At 43.9% G+C, this 16,704-nt stretch overlaps 2 protein-coding genes across 4 annotated transcripts; one reads left to right on the top strand and one right to left on the bottom strand.

The window, feature by feature from the left end:
- Window positions 1-9,662: 9,662 nt before the first annotated feature.
- On the bottom strand, window positions 9,663-14,496 carry drg2 (developmentally regulated GTP binding protein 2). Of its 2 annotated transcripts, none has more exons than XM_086132607.1 (14): window positions 14,352-14,496; window positions 12,713-12,805; window positions 12,309-12,469; window positions 11,969-12,058; window positions 11,825-11,885; window positions 11,628-11,718; window positions 11,469-11,541; window positions 11,060-11,150; window positions 10,888-10,985; window positions 10,699-10,775; window positions 10,540-10,628; window positions 10,385-10,443; window positions 10,214-10,267; window positions 9,663-9,951 (listed from the first exon to the last, which is right to left on the bottom strand). In XM_086132607.1, the coding sequence occupies exons 2-14, from the start codon at window positions 12,774-12,776 to the stop codon at window positions 9,865-9,867; spliced, it is 1,095 nt and encodes a 364-aa protein (XP_085988733.1). In that variant the 5' UTR covers window positions 12,777-12,805; window positions 14,352-14,496; the 3' UTR covers window positions 9,663-9,864. The 2 variants fall into 2 exon arrangements, with proteins under 2 accessions (XP_085988733.1, XP_085988732.1); XM_086132606.1 differs by lacking the exon at window positions 14,352-14,496 and adding an exon at window positions 12,935-13,066.
- On the top strand, window positions 14,110-16,263 carry gfer (growth factor, augmenter of liver regeneration (ERV1 homolog, S. cerevisiae)). Of its 2 annotated transcripts, XM_086132610.1 has the most exons (4): window positions 14,367-14,515; window positions 14,785-14,840; window positions 15,361-15,560; window positions 15,818-16,263. In XM_086132610.1, the coding sequence occupies exons 1-4, from the start codon at window positions 14,473-14,475 to the stop codon at window positions 15,978-15,980; spliced, it is 462 nt and encodes a 153-aa protein (XP_085988736.1). In that variant the 5' UTR covers window positions 14,367-14,472; the 3' UTR covers window positions 15,981-16,263. The 2 variants fall into 2 exon arrangements, with proteins under 2 accessions (XP_085988735.1, XP_085988736.1); XM_086132609.1 differs by lacking the exon at window positions 14,785-14,840 and having other exon boundaries at window positions 14,110-14,515.
- Window positions 16,264-16,704: the final 441 nt, after the last annotated feature.

The following is a 16,704-nucleotide window of genomic DNA, read 5'->3' as shown; positions in this document are numbered from 1 at the left end:
GGCTCCGGGGTGCCGGGGGTATCGAGTCGAGGCACAATACTGTTGTCAGATCGATGGAAATTTGCTTCGCGGATGTTAGCGCTTTTTGACAAAGCACTGGACAGGTCAATTGTTTTCTGCGTAGAGGTGGACTGGTGTGGGGCCATCACAATGTTGGTTGGCAGACGGTAGGTAGGACGACTGATGTTCGGGTTTCGTAGAGCACTGGAAAGGTCAATGCCTGGAGCCACTGTAGGAGCAGTCTCCCTCAGTAGTGATGGGTTTGGGAGTCTGTAAGTGGCACCACGGATGCTCGTGTTCAGCAAGGCACCAGAAAGGACAGGTCCAGTGGCCATTGACGTTGAAGCTTGAATTTTATGTGATGAACCTTCCGGAAGCTGAGACTGTGCCTCATGAAGATGAGGAAGTATTTGGGATGTACTTTCAGGATTCTTCATTGTTTCCTTTGGCTGAATTTTAATTGAACTGGTTGAGAGTTGATAAGGGGACTTTAGGGCATTAACATTTACCAGTGCAGAAGACAGTCTAGGAGAGGAGGTCGCAACAGTCTCAGACGATGGCTTTGTTCTCAAAACTGTCGTACCATCAGGCAGTTTGTAAATAGGTTTCCTAACTTTGGGATTAAGCATTGCTGAAGAAAGCATTGGTGATGCAGGAATGGTTGTGGTTTTGGCCTCTGAACTGGTCCCTAGCATGCCACTCGGTAAGCGATATGTGCCTCGCTGTAAATGGGGATTAAGAAGTGCAGAGGACAACACAGGGGAGGAATGGGACTGTACAGGAGAGTATTCAGCAGGTTCACTTTGATTTATAATCATGCCATCAGGTAGTTGACAGGAAGCCTGATGAAAATTTGACTTCTGCATAGCATTGGAGAGAAGAGGGGATGACTGATTTGCTCCACAAGCTCCATCAACTCCATCGACAATGGTAAATTGAGTTTCAACAGGATTTGGGGGTGTTGTTAAGGTGTCGACCGTGGGTTTAAACATTGATTCTTTGATTTGTGAGGTCTGAAGTCCAGAGAGAAGTGAGGAGTTAATTCTGACAGTTTGTTGAGCAGTAGTAGAGGCATGAGACATGGGAGAGAGATGTCGCTGAAGGGGTGACATAAAAGATTTATTACGTAGCTGGGTATTATGCATAGCAGAGGATAAACATGGGGGTGATGATGTTGATGAGGGACCAGGAACTGATGAATGTGTTTGTGAAAGAAAAGTTGTGTCCGGGTTGGCGTTGGGGTGGAGGGGAGATGAGTAAGAGGAGCTGTGTAGGTGAGTGCCCTGCATCAAATATTTGGATTGACCTGGAGGGGCATTTTGAGTCGCTTCTTGGCCATTCTGGGCTTCAGCCACAATCTCACCAGCAGATGAGTGAGGGTAAAATTCCTGTTGTCTTTGGGGTGTGTGGTGAGTGACATAGGATAGAGAAGAGGGAAGTTGATAGAGGGGAGATGGGGCATGATTTTGAGATGAATTTGTTAGAAGTAAAGATGTAGCTGGCTCACTAACTGTGTAGCCAAACTCTTTCACACTCTGAGAGGGTGAAGGAGTACTTGGTCGTGGTATCGGATAAGGAATTGGACGGTGAAAAGATGTTGCTCCGACATTCTGGGGACTCTTGGTCCTATTTCGTTGGGAGGGATGTGAATAAAATCCATTGCTCTGAGGAGAAGCTAAAGGTATGGTAGATGATTCCTGAAATGGATGTGGAGATTGCAGTCCATTATGGAGCTCATTCCCAAATGGTTGAGGAGGAAATGAGCGAGCCTGTGTGAATGACGGCTGCCGAGACACCAGGGGCCTTGGAGGAGGTGCTCTGAATGAAGGAGAGGACTGATGTCTGGGCATACGTACTAGTGGCTGTCCCCTACCAATAGGTCTTTGGAAGCCCACTTGAGGTTTTGAGTCCCTTGACTGCAAACCTTTCCCTTTCCTTGCTAGCATAGGGATCTCAATTACACCATTTAACTGTCCAGAGGGAGGGCTTCGGCAACTGCGAATAGACGACCTGAATGGAGCTACATGCTGAGTAACAGGGGGTCTACGTCTACTTCGTCTTCTTGGGTGGGCGTTAGCTGGAGAGGGTTTCACAGACCCCATAGGAACGTGATTTGGGCTTCCTGAAACATCTTTAAACTTGTGAGTAGAAGTGTGGTTGGGGAGGGGCTGCCTGGTGTTCTGCGACTGGGAAGGAGAGGGAGGATGATCGATGGGGGTAGCTTGGACAGTTTGATGGGGAGACTGAGCACGTTCAGATAGAGGAGCTCTTTCTCTTGGTAAAAAAGATGGAGGTGAAGAAGGCGATCTCCTCACTTGGGATCTTCGTTGTCTACTTTGTGCTCTGGAAGATGGAAGCGGCGATGCATTTGAACGCCGTTGTTGTCTGAGATATAGTCTTGCATCAGGGGGCGGACCCTCTCCCTTCCTCAGGGATCCTCTTAGTGTAGTTATGGGACTTTGAAGTGGGGATCGAGATTGAACCTTCTGAAGCCCAATTCCAGTCCTCACTGGTGTAACAGGTGGCTGAGAAGTAAAAGACTCTCCATTCGCATGGAACTGTGGTGAAACATAAGGGTTTTGTAGTCTCTGTGGAGAGGTTGGCCGTTGGCTTGTAATTGGGGATTGGTATGTAAAGTCTCTTCTGTACAAGTGAGGGGAAAAGTGGTCTGGCTGGACGTGTGGTTGAAAGTCCATATGATTAGCTGACATTCCTGGCCTGAGTAAGGGAGGAGGGTTGATGCCATGTACTGGTTTTGATGCGGCCAGCGGGGGATATGACGGTGGATGCATCGATGAAAGGTCATCGGTTTGTACTCTTGGGACTGTTGATGGCATTTGCTTCATTTGAAACATTGGTGGGTTTCGACGGTAAGATGGTTTATTCAACTGGGAGGCAAACTGAGGTAAAGAAAATGATGGCAGGTGATGAGGGGAAGTGGCCAGCGGAGGGTGAGTAGGGTGGTTTAGTTGCACGTGGTCATGTTGAATCATCTCAGCTGTTTGTGAAGGTGGTATGATGAGGGGTTGTTGGTGGTTAATGGCAGTTGGGAAATGGGGCTGTGCTGGGATGTAAGTGGGAAGGAACTGCTCATTATGATGTATCAGGTCAAAATCAAGAGATTGAGATGAAAACATGGGGGTCAAAGGTGGTGGTGGTGGTGGCGGCAAGGTTTCCACATCCAGTTTTTCCTTTCCAAATAATCTAACCTGAGGCCTGGGGACTCTGAACTGCTCAGGAGTAGAATCAGCAAAAGGGATTTGCTCATATCTGTAAAGATCTTCCATTTCTTTTGGAGCCAGCCCACTGTCAACATTGGATGATTGCTGGTAAGGTAAATGAACTCTAGCAACATCTAAATATCCCTGCATTGGATCTTGATGTACGGGTAACCCTGGGAGAGAGGCAGAACCAGCACTCACCATACCATAGTGTGCTGACAACCCATAGTCATAACCCATATTATGATGAAAATAAGAATCAGTGTACATTTCAGATTCATCTGGATCATAGATCATCTCCATGGCATTACCGGAGTAATCAAATGGCTCGTGCACAATGGCATAGAGCTTTCCATCGTCACCATAGTAATACTCCACCGCATCATTACAATTATCTTCATACTCTTCATATGGATCAGTGTAGTCATCCAGATCACTATCGTCATAAAACTCATCATCAGGATAAAAGTTGCCATCATCGTCGTAGTAACCATATTCATTTTCCCACTCATCATCATCATCATCATCATCGTGCTCAAAGTCCTCTGGCTGCCCACTGTGGTAGTCTTCCTCAGACCCAAACTCATCCTCGTCATAATCCAAAGGGTGGTTGTAATACCGTGGTGATCTGTTTGCAAATGACAGTCGTTTTCGTCCTTGACGCTGTGCCCATGCCCCTAGTTGACCTCGGCCCTTGGAACTTGGCAACCCCGCTATCAACCAGTTGGTGGCAGCAGCTATTCTTGCTAGCATCCATCCCTTTGTCTTGAACCTTAATCCCACTTTTTTGGGGCCAAACATGCCTTTGAATTTAGCTCTCAAACCCTTCGCCTCTGTGGCCATGCACCCCGTCCCTCCTAAACTGGACAGGTCCAATGTCTTTTTGGGAGGAGGAGGGGGACTGGAATTGCCTGGACTGTTCTCTTTTTTATTGACTAGGTTGGAATCCGAGAGACTGGCCTTTTGCTCATCATCTTTTGACCCATGTCCTTTTAAAAGCTGGAACCCCGATGGACCTGGCTTTTGCTCCTCAGGGGTGGATTTAGGCCCAATTCCATTTGAAAGTTTGGTGGTGCTTAGAAGAGGTTTACCAAAAGGCAGTGGCTTCTCATTTTTCTTAGAGAGAGGTATGAAAAGCTTGGATGTGCTTTTAAGGCTCCTCTTTGGTTGAGGTTTCTCTGGCTGCTTTTGTTTGGTTGGGAAACTAAATGGAGAGGCCTTTCCTGTGAGACCGCTGATAACCTTCGAGGCCCCTCGGAGGTGACTCTTGGCGTGAGCCGTCTTCTGCAACTTCCCTTCCGCTATGTCGTTCTTCTGTTCCTCTGCGGCTAAGCCCATCATGACTTTTGAGGCGCCCTTGATTTGGATGTCACTCACATTTTTCAGGTTGATTGCATCCATCCCTTTCTTTACTTGTGCTTTCCCAATGTCTAGTACCTCATCCTCATCATCCATTGAAGGTGAATCACTTGGGGGAGGCCGAGGACCCTTTACAGCTGTCACTTTATAGGCATTTTTAACAACTGCTCGACCTTTATTGATATCAAAAGGAGCTGACACCTTAGCCACCACTCCCTCTTCATTCTCATCACTATCTTCATCCTCACTCCTAAAACTCTCTTCTTCCTCAGATTCCTCCTCTGACTCACTGACAGGTTTCTTTTTCTTACCTACTTTCCCACTGTCCTTCCCCTTTCCCTTGGTTGGTTCCTCCAGTTTCTTTGCCCCTTTCTTTGCATCTTTCCCTGCCTTTTTAGTGTCCTTTGCTCCCTTCTTTGTCTCCTGTGACTTGCCTTTCTTGGCAACCGCTTTTGAATCAGCTTTCTTGGATGGCATGATATCAGCTAGTATGGAAAGGTAGCCACACAGTGATTAAATTGATTGGTGTCAAGACAACCTCCTTCCATCATGTCTTGTTTTCTTCAATGTCATCAAGTTTCACTCCAGAAAAACTGCACACTGTAAAAAAAATTCAGTCAACACTGAGACAAAAACAAAGCATGGTCCTTCAGTCCTGGATCCAAAAAAATGACTGCGTATCCTTCAGCGCTCACTCAAACATGTTGTCGAAGCTTAGCCACAAAAAATGTATTTCTATATTTTAGAAAATAATCAGAAAGATTTATTTACAAGGCATTTAAGTTTAAATAATGACATTGGTTGCGCATTCAATGTAAACGTTCTATTATAAAATAATTTTACTTCTGCCTGTTATCTAAATTTCTTGCCTTTGGTCCCCTGGATCCTCACAAATGCCGTATCCAGAAGAAAATATAAGTTCCTGGTCCTTGTTTGTTTTTGTACATCATGAAAGTATATTCGCAGGGTCACACAGAGAATAAAAGGCAAGGCAATGGAGTACGTGTAGTCCTTTGTGTGGCTCCCATTGTCATTATGTCCTGTAAGTTCCGGAGTGCATCCCCATCTTGGCTGCCACGCAAACTTTGTTGGAAGGTTCCCTCGGCGAAGAGAACTGAGAGCGGGCAGTTTATCTTGGCGCTGGAAGGGTACGTTCCTTTTTGTCCCAGGATGAGCGTTTGGACACCCTCTCTCACTGCTTTGTGACCTCCTGCTGCCTTTTGTAACTGCTCACTGCGACTTCAACCTAATTTAATGTCATCATGAACATTCTGACAGTATCTGTGAGAGAGTCTCTTACCTCTGTTGTAAGGGGCACCTTAATGTACTGTCTCAGGGTAACCCTATCTGTGGACTCGCTTGTGTATGAATAATGCAGGCTGACTGAGCTGTTCCTAAACTGTGTGTCAGAGGCAAAGCGACACAGAGTCAAAACACAAACACCTGAAGGCCCAGTGGTAGACACTGAGTAGAAACACCCTGTTGCTCAGTCTCTTCTTTACATTAACGTTCACCCTCATCAATGTTACACACTTTGCACAGGGGCTTCCATGCGTTTATGGCTGGCTGATGATGCATTCCATTCATCTTAATCGCCCAATTTTCTACTCAGTTCATCAATTGACAGTGACATCACGATCGGGACAACAAATACACCACAATTACTGAGCCTACTTCATGATCCAATATGGCATTTTTAACATTTCCATTAATTGCAACACATTCAAAAATCAAGTATATTAAGTTCCACTTAAAGTAGGGACAAAAAAATAACAGCTTAATCTAGGGACGCCCGACTCTCTTCACAAAAAAACACACAAGTTGGTCCTTCCTAAAAGGTTTTTATGGAAAACTGCATCATGTTAATTCATTGGTGATGGGCTGATATTCAAGGAGGTCATCTCAGTGGCAGATATGAATGTTTGATGACTGCCACTGTGTTCTGCCTACACAGCGTGGATAAAACATTCATTGGTGGCCACTCTAAATATATCACAAAGCATCACCTCCCACCCTGGCGCGCTCGCCGAACGACATATTATACATGCAGGCAAGTGTCAGGGGTTAACAGCCAGATAGCACAGAGCAGATGGAGGGCAGATAGCGGATGAACAAAAGAAAGGAACTCATTACCGCATAGCGCATGAATTCGACTTGTAACATGCTGATTTCACTCTGAAAATCAGCAAAGACAATGAGTGATAACGAAAAATGCATCGTGAATAGGCTGTACAATAGTGCAGGTCATCTTTTTGCTCATTGTTGAATTCCAGGAAGGAGAAAATAACCCCACACTTCAGAACGCAAGGACGACCATTGTGCTATTTATCTGTTCCCTATAACCATGTGTTCCTTTCATGTTAAAGATTGATTTCGATGACCTTTTAAAAAAAGGGGGACCAATGCCTTTGTGACGACGTAGATGCGGTGATTCCACCTAGTGGTTAGAGGACCACACAACACAATCTGCTTTTTAGAACAAGATCTCACGTTGATGACATACCGGTTTTGAGCATGGAGCAGATAAAGAACTCAACGCTTGTTTCAGTTAAATAGAGGACTTAAAACTAACGAATTTGCTAATAATGCAAATGTATTGCAGCACTTGTTTATTTGAAAAGCTATATTTATAAAACAGTCCACCTTAAACATCACGTGATGCTAGCATGAATTTACCGTTGATGCTCATGAAGACCCACATTATAATAAATGGCTGGATGGATCTTAAATAAGTTACTCTAGTTAATAAGTGGCATAGTTTAACTTGATTGATTTGCTTCTGACCTACAATCTACAGTTTAAACGTGTTTTTTTTAATCAGCTATCTTTTGACTGTAAATGGCACATTAAATGTAATGCAGTTTTAGTAATAATGCCTGTGCCAGGGTTCTTAAGAATAGTACAAAATTATTTTCTTCAAATTTGTCAAGGGTGTGAGTGGTTTTACCCTCATATAAACAACTAGAATGACAAACGTGTCATTAATATCTAACAAGTCCTTTAAGTTTTTTAATGTCACTTTCCGTCATCCTTTCCAACCAGACCGACTTATAAAATTCCCTTGACTATATTTTTTGGGAAGGGTAGTTGGGGCTTGACATAATGTCACACACTGATAACATGAAAATATCACTTTTTTTTGTGCGTGTATGCAGAAAAGTGGCAAATTGCATTGAGAACAAAAGAAGCGAGACCTTCCGCCCATCCATTTATCAACCTCCAATCCTTTTCTACTCAATTTGTATACTGTACTGTAAAGAAAAACCAACAATAACAAAACATGATCTTGACTTACCTTCCTGCTTAGTTAGAGCCACAGTCACTTGTCATAGTGCACCTATAGCCATCGAAGCATTCGCTGTGCCCACAGATACGGTCTGTCTGGACCTCAGAGATCTTCTCTGGTACATCTGTTCACGTTTTATAGCTCACTAAACACACGCACACAAAGAACAATGTTTTGTGGATTATATGAGCATTCGTAGGACAAACGCCCACTATTTGCACCATACATCTGCACATGAGAGCTGCAATATTACATTTCACAGTAAACATGCTTCACTTATATATGTGTGTGTGTGTGTGTGTGCATGTGTAGCCTGGGTAAACCACTGCTCAGACCTATTGTGTGTTCATAGGTGGGATCACACACACACACACACAAAACAAGCTATCATCCCACACTGGCTGCCAACGTCAAAGCCTGAAGTAGTGAACCCCCCCTCCCCCCCATGACAGAAGGTTGTAAGGCTTGTGTGTGCGTGCTTATCAGTGCGCCACACATACACTTGCCGCAAAAAGACATCTCTCAGGCACGCATGCACCCCCACACGCAGGGTCAAATTGTCACAATAAATGTGGGACGTCATGGGTTGCGCCACACAAAGAGACAATAGACACACAAAGACAACAGTGGGTGGATGATTGCACTCCAGAGCTAGTTGCAAAAAAAAACCCACTTTCAAACCCGGTCTTCGACTCCAGAAAGCCTCCTATAGATCGTAACTAAAGGTGAGTAAACAGGCTGCTATTAACGTGTTTGTTCACAGGGTCGCTATAGGTCTGCCGAAGCTCAAACACCGCATCCACGTTTGCACAGCATGAAGTGATAAAACATGTGCTCTTCTCTCGCATGATACGCAAACAAGGATGAGCTGACATTGTATGCGAGGGTCTCGCATGTCATTTGTCATTAAACGTCGCAAACCACCTCTTGCATGAGTAAGATGCAATCAGCGGCCAGAACATCAGATACATTTCTACGATACTAAGAGTCCATAAAACTTTTGCATCAACAAAAATCTGCCTTTAGAAGTACTGTATACTAATACCGGGTCGGAATGAATAATAGAGCAGGCCATATTTTAAGTGCCTACACTTTCTTGACATTCATTTTGTCGATGACTGACTCGAACAGGCTGTAGTCATCAAACTGTTGCATCTATTTTAGCCCAAAACTATTTCCAGAAATGAACTTACAGCTTTACACACCGCGATAAAACCATGAGAAGGCTTACGAACGAGCGCAATTCTAGCCTGTGTTCAGTCACCACGCGCACGCAAACACAGCATTCAAGTAGCATCAAGTGTCTGCTCCACTCACGCAATTGCACACTCAGTCCGCTGTACCTGTCCTCTCCTCTTCCCCCGGCAGTCATCCCTCTATCATTCCTCTCTTCCCACTCAGGTTATTACAAAGCTCTCGGTCCATGGCCTGCTACTACTACACATGATGAAGAGATCTTGAATGAGATCATCTTTCAAAGAAGACAGAGGGGATTCCTAGAGCCCCTCTCCCCTTTGGCAAAGTGTATCCCCACTTCTCTTCCTCTTCATCCAAGAGATGCTGCTCAATTTTTAATGTTGCCATTGTGCTTGTGTGTGTGTGTGAGAAGCATGTACATTGGCTGAGAGATTAAAAAAACAGAAACAAAGAAAGAGAAGCAGTTGGGTAGTTGGAATGGAGGCAGGGAAGGTTTCAAAAATTAGACACCCTTACCTGCGGCATGGTGGGAAGAAGGTCGGAGGTATGCAGGGAGACAACTACTCATGAGATGTTTAGAGCATAACACAAACGAGGACTTTCTGGTTTGAAACTAAGGTGGACTTTATTCTTTCTTCATCATGTCTGTCTTTGTCAATGAATTTAGTCGTTGAGTTAAAAGGGAAATGAATCAACTTTTGCTTAACTCAGAACGGCTTGATATATTTTATCTTTTTTTTTTTTTTTTGTTAAAAGAAATATAAAGAGATTTGTGGGTGCGCTTCCATTGCAGAACAGTCTTTACTTCTTGACGATCTGGATGACATCCTCGTGCTCCATGATGTGCGTCAGGCCCACCCTCTGAGGACTGTACTTTGTGCTGGTGCCCTGCAAACAGGCGCGACATTTTATGATGGGGAACGGCTTTGATACAAGTCTTGAATCAGCTCTAATTACCATTTAAAGTGATTCAATTAGCTAACTGCATCAAAATCAACAGGATATTAATTAATCACACAGAGCTTTGCCCTGTTTTAAAAATATCACCAAGAATCAACTGATAGTTAACTTTCCCCGCATCAATCGAGGAAATGTAGTCCAATGCCCGTTCCTGGAGTCAAATACACGGCGGTGCTGTGTAAAAACGTACCCAAACCAGAGCATACTTGAACTGGCTCGCTAAGGTTCTGTGGATGCGATGGCACTGCAAAAAAACAAAAACAAACAAACATGTGCAATGTTGGCCTCAAATCAACGTGACACACTGCAATATGTGATGACATGCGGCTCTCCGCAGCACATTTGCTGAGAACCTACTGACCACATGTTCGACACTTGCTCCTCTTCTCATGATGATGGCATCAGCGAAGTCTGGGCGCTCTGAGGTGGTGAGGAAAAAAAAAAAAAACAAGTTGATAAAAATGACTGCAGAAGGCATTTAGAAGCAATTAGAAGCATTATGTTTGTATACAGAACCTCCTCTTTTCTTGGTAAAAATACAAATCAAAGCCAAGTATTCCCACAGCGTCTCGAGAAGGTAATCCAGGTTGAGCTTCATCCCACAACTAGTCAAAGAAGAACAGTCAGTGAACCGGTAAACCAACGCACACAATAGCGCCCGGTAAAATGGCCGACCTGATGACAACACTGTGAGGTCTGCGAGCCAGGCGGTCCACCTCCTCAATGGAGATTTGATCCACCTTATTGTACACCTGGTTGATGCAGAGATCAATATTTTGCATATATGAGAAACACAAGTTGACCAGCAACTCAAAACAAGCCTTCAATAATAATAATAATAATAATAATAATAAAACAACTGACATATAGACAAGGCATGTAAACTCTGTTCCCGACAATGACGTCAATGAACTCATCCGGCGTGCTGTCCTCCCTGAAAAGGACTTCGGCGTTAAAGATTTCTGATGGATGGTCAAAGAAAACAAGCGCATCAGATGCTCATTTGCTTTTCTGCTTTCCTGCTTGTGAAGGATACTATATTCGTGAAGGATGAGCTGAACCAGCTTCTCCGAGCAGTGGGTTAGAGGTACTGTGGAGTTGTAGGAGAGGCCACCGCCTTTCTTTTGCTATGGAAGTACAGGGGAGGGAAAAAAATGATATATATAAAACATTACATTTGTCCGTTTGGAGAGAGAAGAGCGGAGCCTCTGAAGCCAAAAGCTCCCGAGGTCAAAAAAATTCAGATGTTGATCAAAATGTCGGGAAAAATATGCCTCTCGAGACAATCCCGACTTTTGTAAAAAAAATAAAATAAAATTGACATTTCTTATAAAATGGTTAATTTTAGAGCAGCACAGAAAAAGAGAGGTTAACGCATCTGCCTCATGGTCACGCCAAATTGTCCATCGGTGTGAATGTGAGTGGGAATAATTAAAAGCGCTTACCTTGAAATAGATATTTGGTTTTTCCCTGTTCAGCCTAATGCCCACCGACTCCAACTCTTTTTCTAAAAGTGTTCTAAGGACAAAAGACAAACGTCATGGCTATAGTCTGAAAATGAGACACACTGACACACGCACGTAAAATGACTTGACACCACTCACCTCTGGATGTCCCCTTTGGTGGCATCCAGCATCATGATCACAACGTCTGCTGTCCTGGCGACGGCGATGACCTGACGACCCCTTCCCTTACCTGTCAGTGTATCATAATTACACAATAATCATCCGCACTGGGGCAGTCTGGTGTGAAGGATGACAGTTACTGACTCAGCAAAACATGATTGAGCAGTTTTGATTACCTTGTGCGGCGCCCTCGATGATTCCTGGCAAATCCAGCAACTGGATGTTGGCCCCTTTGTACTGAATGTTGAAAGACATGCAAGTGTGGGTGGGACAAAAGCCAAGAGAACACTTTCGATGTGTCCTGATGTGAATGAGTGTACCTCAATAACACCTGGTATGCAGGTGAGGGTGGTAAACTCATAGGAAGCGGCTTCACTGGCTGTTGATGTCATCAAGCTGAGGAAAGTGGACTAGAGCACACAAGATTGAATACATAAAATTGGCTTTATGAGCCAACAGCCGTGCTTATGAATTCAGTTATGTGGTGTCTAGGTTTCAACACTAAGGGGGCACTACGTAAAGTGACTATATACAGGAGATTAACAATAGAAGAAGAAATTAAAGATGAAGTACAAGTACAGTTTCACAAAGTTTAAAAGAAAAATGCTCACGAGTGTTCAGATTTTCATAAGGGGCCATCACCGAAATATGAGGACATACCTTGCCCACTGAGGGGAAACCAATAAGAGCAACACGTGCATCTCCAGATTTCATAACATCGAAGCCTTCGCCTTTGGCCCCCGCTGACTTGGAGGGCTCCAACAGCTGAGATCTGTATTTTGCTAACTTGGCCTTCAGCAAGCCCAGATGGTACTCAGTGGCTGTGGAAGAAAGGAAGTAAATCACCACGGACCAGCACTTTTATTCTGCAACTGTCACGTTAACGTCTTCACAGACAAGGCAGAATTGTTTGTCATCACTTTGAGTAGATAGCACATGTTATAAAAATATTATTTTGTGTTCAAAGCAGGTTTCAGAGTGACATGCCACTGGCATAAAACACTCCAAAGTTCTTCCATTATGCTCATTGCTAACAGTATGATAGCCACTTGTTCCTACGTTACCTTTGTTTTTCTGCGTCCGAGAAATTTCTCTCTCTATTTCGGAGATTTTCTCCAAAATCCCCATAATGGCACTTCAGCTGGACTGCAATTGCACTGTCAAATGAGGAAAACCCATACAAAAACGTGTCAGTCTAGCACGGCTCGCGAAACCGCTGTAAAGCTATGCAAATAGATGTAACAGTCGGAAAATAAAATTTAAAAAGGACGATAAGTCAAACCCACAATTGTTAAAATGAGGATCCGCATTCACAGCGTATGGCGTCTAGTTTTCAAAGCTGCACGAACATAGGTTTACACTTTAACATAAACTCCACTGCTCAGCATGCTCCCGAAGACCAAAACCAACAGCGGGGGGGGGGGGGGGGGGGGGGGACACTTCTTCGTTTACAACGCCATTGGCCACGAACATAGAAGGGGAAATACCGCTCTCTTGTGAGGGGAGTGTGAACTACTGAACGCTCAGGGGAACGTTTTTAAATCAATGAGCAAGATGATTTGTTGATTAAATGAAAATAAATTCACAAAAAATTAAATAAAACAATATATCAATCACACACCTTGAGTTTGACACCATGTTTTAAACAACTTTGAAAGACAAAGTGTTAACATCCATCCATCCATTTTCCGAACCGCTTGATCCTCACTAGGGTCGCGGGGGGTGCTGGAGCCTATCCCAGCCGTCTCCGGGCAGTAGGCGGGGGACACCCTGAATCAGTTGCCAGCCAATCGCAGGGCACACAGAGACGAACAACCATCCACGCCCACACTCACACCTAGGGACAATGTAGAGCATCCAATCAGCCCGCCATGCATGTTTTTGGAATGTGGGAGGAAACCGGAGCACCCGGAGAAAACCCACGCAGGCCCGGGGAGAACATGCAAACTCCACACAGGGAGGCCGGAGCTGGAATCGAACCCGGTACCTCTGCACTGTGAAGCCGACGTGCTAACCACTGGACTACCGGGCCGCCCTAAGTGTTAACATGTGTATGTAAAAAGTTTATTCTAAAAACAAAATAATTGCATTTAAATAACCGATTTATTAATTTGTAACTTGGCAGCCTAAAGAAGCAAAAGAGAATGAAGAAATTTGTTATGGCTATGTGACCGAATTGATTTCAATTGAATGGTTCACATGTTCGAATCTAGGTTGTAAATGTATATCGGTGCCTCTGTTCTGATAGTGTTCAAGACAGCAGAGAAGCCACTTTCTGGCCCTGGCGTCTCACCACTGCGTCAATGAATCCACCATCATCCACATTTGCGTGATTGATTTCACTGCACCGTCGATGCGTGAACGGTTTCCCCTTGGTGTTCCGTTTTGAGCCATTAGATGGTAGTGTTTACCAAAGTATAGATGTATAGACTCCGCCCAGTTATGTCGTTAGATCCGGAAAACCGTAAGCACATACTGGGTTCTCGCTTCCGTCAAAGACACGCCAAGTATAGGACTTACATCACACGGGGAAGCATGCAGAATCTGCAGATTAAGCATGTTGGTTCGCTACTAAGAATAATACATTTAAAATCATTTTGCAGACTAACAACCAGTCAGTAAATAACTATTTTAATTTAGCGGGTCGGAGGACAAACATGTCTGCGTCCGCATCCCAGAAAGACTCACCATCCTCCAACTCACCTGCTTTTGACGGTTTTCCTTTTCCGGTGGTCGGCAGAACTTCTGAGGAAAACTCCAGCGGGGAGCAGCAGCCAACTGGAGTGAAAAAGAAGCCGTGCCGCGCTTGTACGGATTTTAAATCATGGATGAAGTCACAGAAGCAGCGGACGACAGCTGCTGTGCAGGTGACATGAGGTCAACGCAGGTTGTTGGCAGGTGTTTTAGAAGAGCGGTCGTCAACCTTTTTTAAGAGGTGGGGGGAGGTTGGTTTCTACAGACCGGCAGAGATACGCATAAAAACACATTAATAAACATTCACCATTACACTGAGTGTAGTGGTTGTAATTAGGGTGGAATTTTGCACTTGTTTCTCTTTAACAAATTGCTGATTTTTAACCTACTGACTGTTATTGTCTGAAACTCACCTATTCACTGTTTTCTGCTCAACGCAAAGCAAAAGTCTTACTCTGGCACCATCTTGTGGCGGCTTGGTGTCAAGGAACTGCTGAAGTGAGTTGAGGAATTTCATTTAGTCAAAAGTTTCACTTTGCCCTTATGCGGCAACTAGAAGGTCAATTGCAGCGGCAATGGCTCTTCAAAGGAGTTTGTTTCTCTTGCTCATTACTGGTACAAGAGCTTGTGGGATTACTTTTTTCTACTACAAAATCACATGGCTCAAACAAGTGGTTTGTTCATAGAGGCAAAGCGTATCCAGCTGGTTTTGATAATAAGACTTCTTTCAAACTCTGAAGATCAATCATGTTTTGTTTTTTTTGGGGCGGGGGGTCAGTTGTTTCAGAAGACAAACCATGAAATCGGTTATTACCGATTTGTCTTACTGTTTATTGTGCGTGTTAAATTGCTCCATGTACAGCACTTTGTATGCAGCGATGGCTGTTTGAAAGTGCTCTATAAATACTGTTGACTTGACTTGACTTGAAAAGTGTCCAACTAAATACCACAAATCAACTGAAAGCAGATTCTACTGTCCAGCACATTATTATTCAACCTCCATTTTAAACCATTTCAGGAGTCCCAAGCGGAGCAAGATCCCGAGTGTCCACTGGACAGGCAAGAGCTGGGGCGTAACACTTGGTCCTTTTTGCACACCATGGCTGCATATTATCCCGAAAAACCAACTGTCCACCAGCAACAAGAGATGGGCCAGTTCATTAACCTCTTCTCCAAATTCTTCCCCTGTGATGAATGTGCAGAAGACCTTAGGAACAGGTCAGATATTATCATAGTAGTGAATTTTAGATATATGTATTTGTAGGCATGTGATTAAAAAGTCAAATTTCCGTTATGTCTCCTTTAAAAGCTATACCGCGTATCATCCCTCAAATAGACGCCTCTACTTTTCTCAGAAGAAAAACAAGAGTAATGACATTAACTCAGATCATAGACATTAGTTCGCTATTTTCGGAAATATTGTATCTTGTCCTTGTCGAGGCAGTTTATCATATGACATCATTTCCTCCCTACAGATTAAAAACCAATCAGCCGGACACCGGGAGCCGTCACGCTCTGTCCCAGTGGTTCTGTCGACTCCATAACAACATCAATGTGCGTCTGGGCAAGCCCGAGTTTGATTGCTCTCGAGTTGATGAGCGATGGAAGGATGGATGGAAAGATGGTTCCTGTGACTGAGAGAAACCCTTGTACAACTTTTGAGTACCGACGCTGCCAGCTTTTGAACGAGATCATGTGACAGGATATGAATTAATTTTTCATGGATTTTCCCCTTTTGTTCTCTACGAATATATTTGTTCCCATTAACAAAATTAAGGGTACAAACTGTTCTGGACCAACACTAACACGGAAACATTACGACTGTGACGGGACACTGTATTGAGTCTGGATATTTATGCTTTGGTGTTTGTTCTCATTGGTGCAACGAATTCCACATTAAAGGTTTTTCCCCCCTATCAAATTTATATGTCATTCTACTTTGTCATATCATTAAATAACATTTTTGGAGTCTAACCATAAGACATTTTCAACCAAAATTGATTTCTCATGGGTAGACAAATTAGTTGCAAGCCAAAGGACTTTTAAAGTCAATTGCGATATGATCTGTTTGTTTGCGTGAGCCTGTCTATAGACGGGCTATTAATAAACACTAAAATGGGCACACGTGCATACCAGTCTGCTAACGTTGACCCTTGACGTGATCTCAGCAGTTTTGTATGCATCACACATTTCTCTATTCCAGGGATCAACAATGCGGTGCCCGAAGGCACCAGTTAGCCCCCATAGGCCACATGAGTAGCCCGTGGGTCTTGTTCTAAAAAAAATAGCTCACCGGTTATTTAGATAGATAGATAAATATCCAGAACATTAGGTATGTGTTTAAATATTCCACAGTCATGAC

The sequence above is a fragment of the Hippocampus guttulatus genome, chromosome 16 (assembly GCF_054856545.1).
Source record: "Hippocampus guttulatus isolate MCC_2025c chromosome 16, RoL_Hgut_1.0, whole genome shotgun sequence".
NCBI classification, from domain to species: Eukaryota; Metazoa; Chordata; class Actinopteri; order Syngnathiformes; family Syngnathidae; genus Hippocampus; species Hippocampus guttulatus.
The sequence above is the reverse complement of the archived record's forward strand: the minus strand, read 5'-3'. Positions and strand labels throughout refer to the sequence as shown.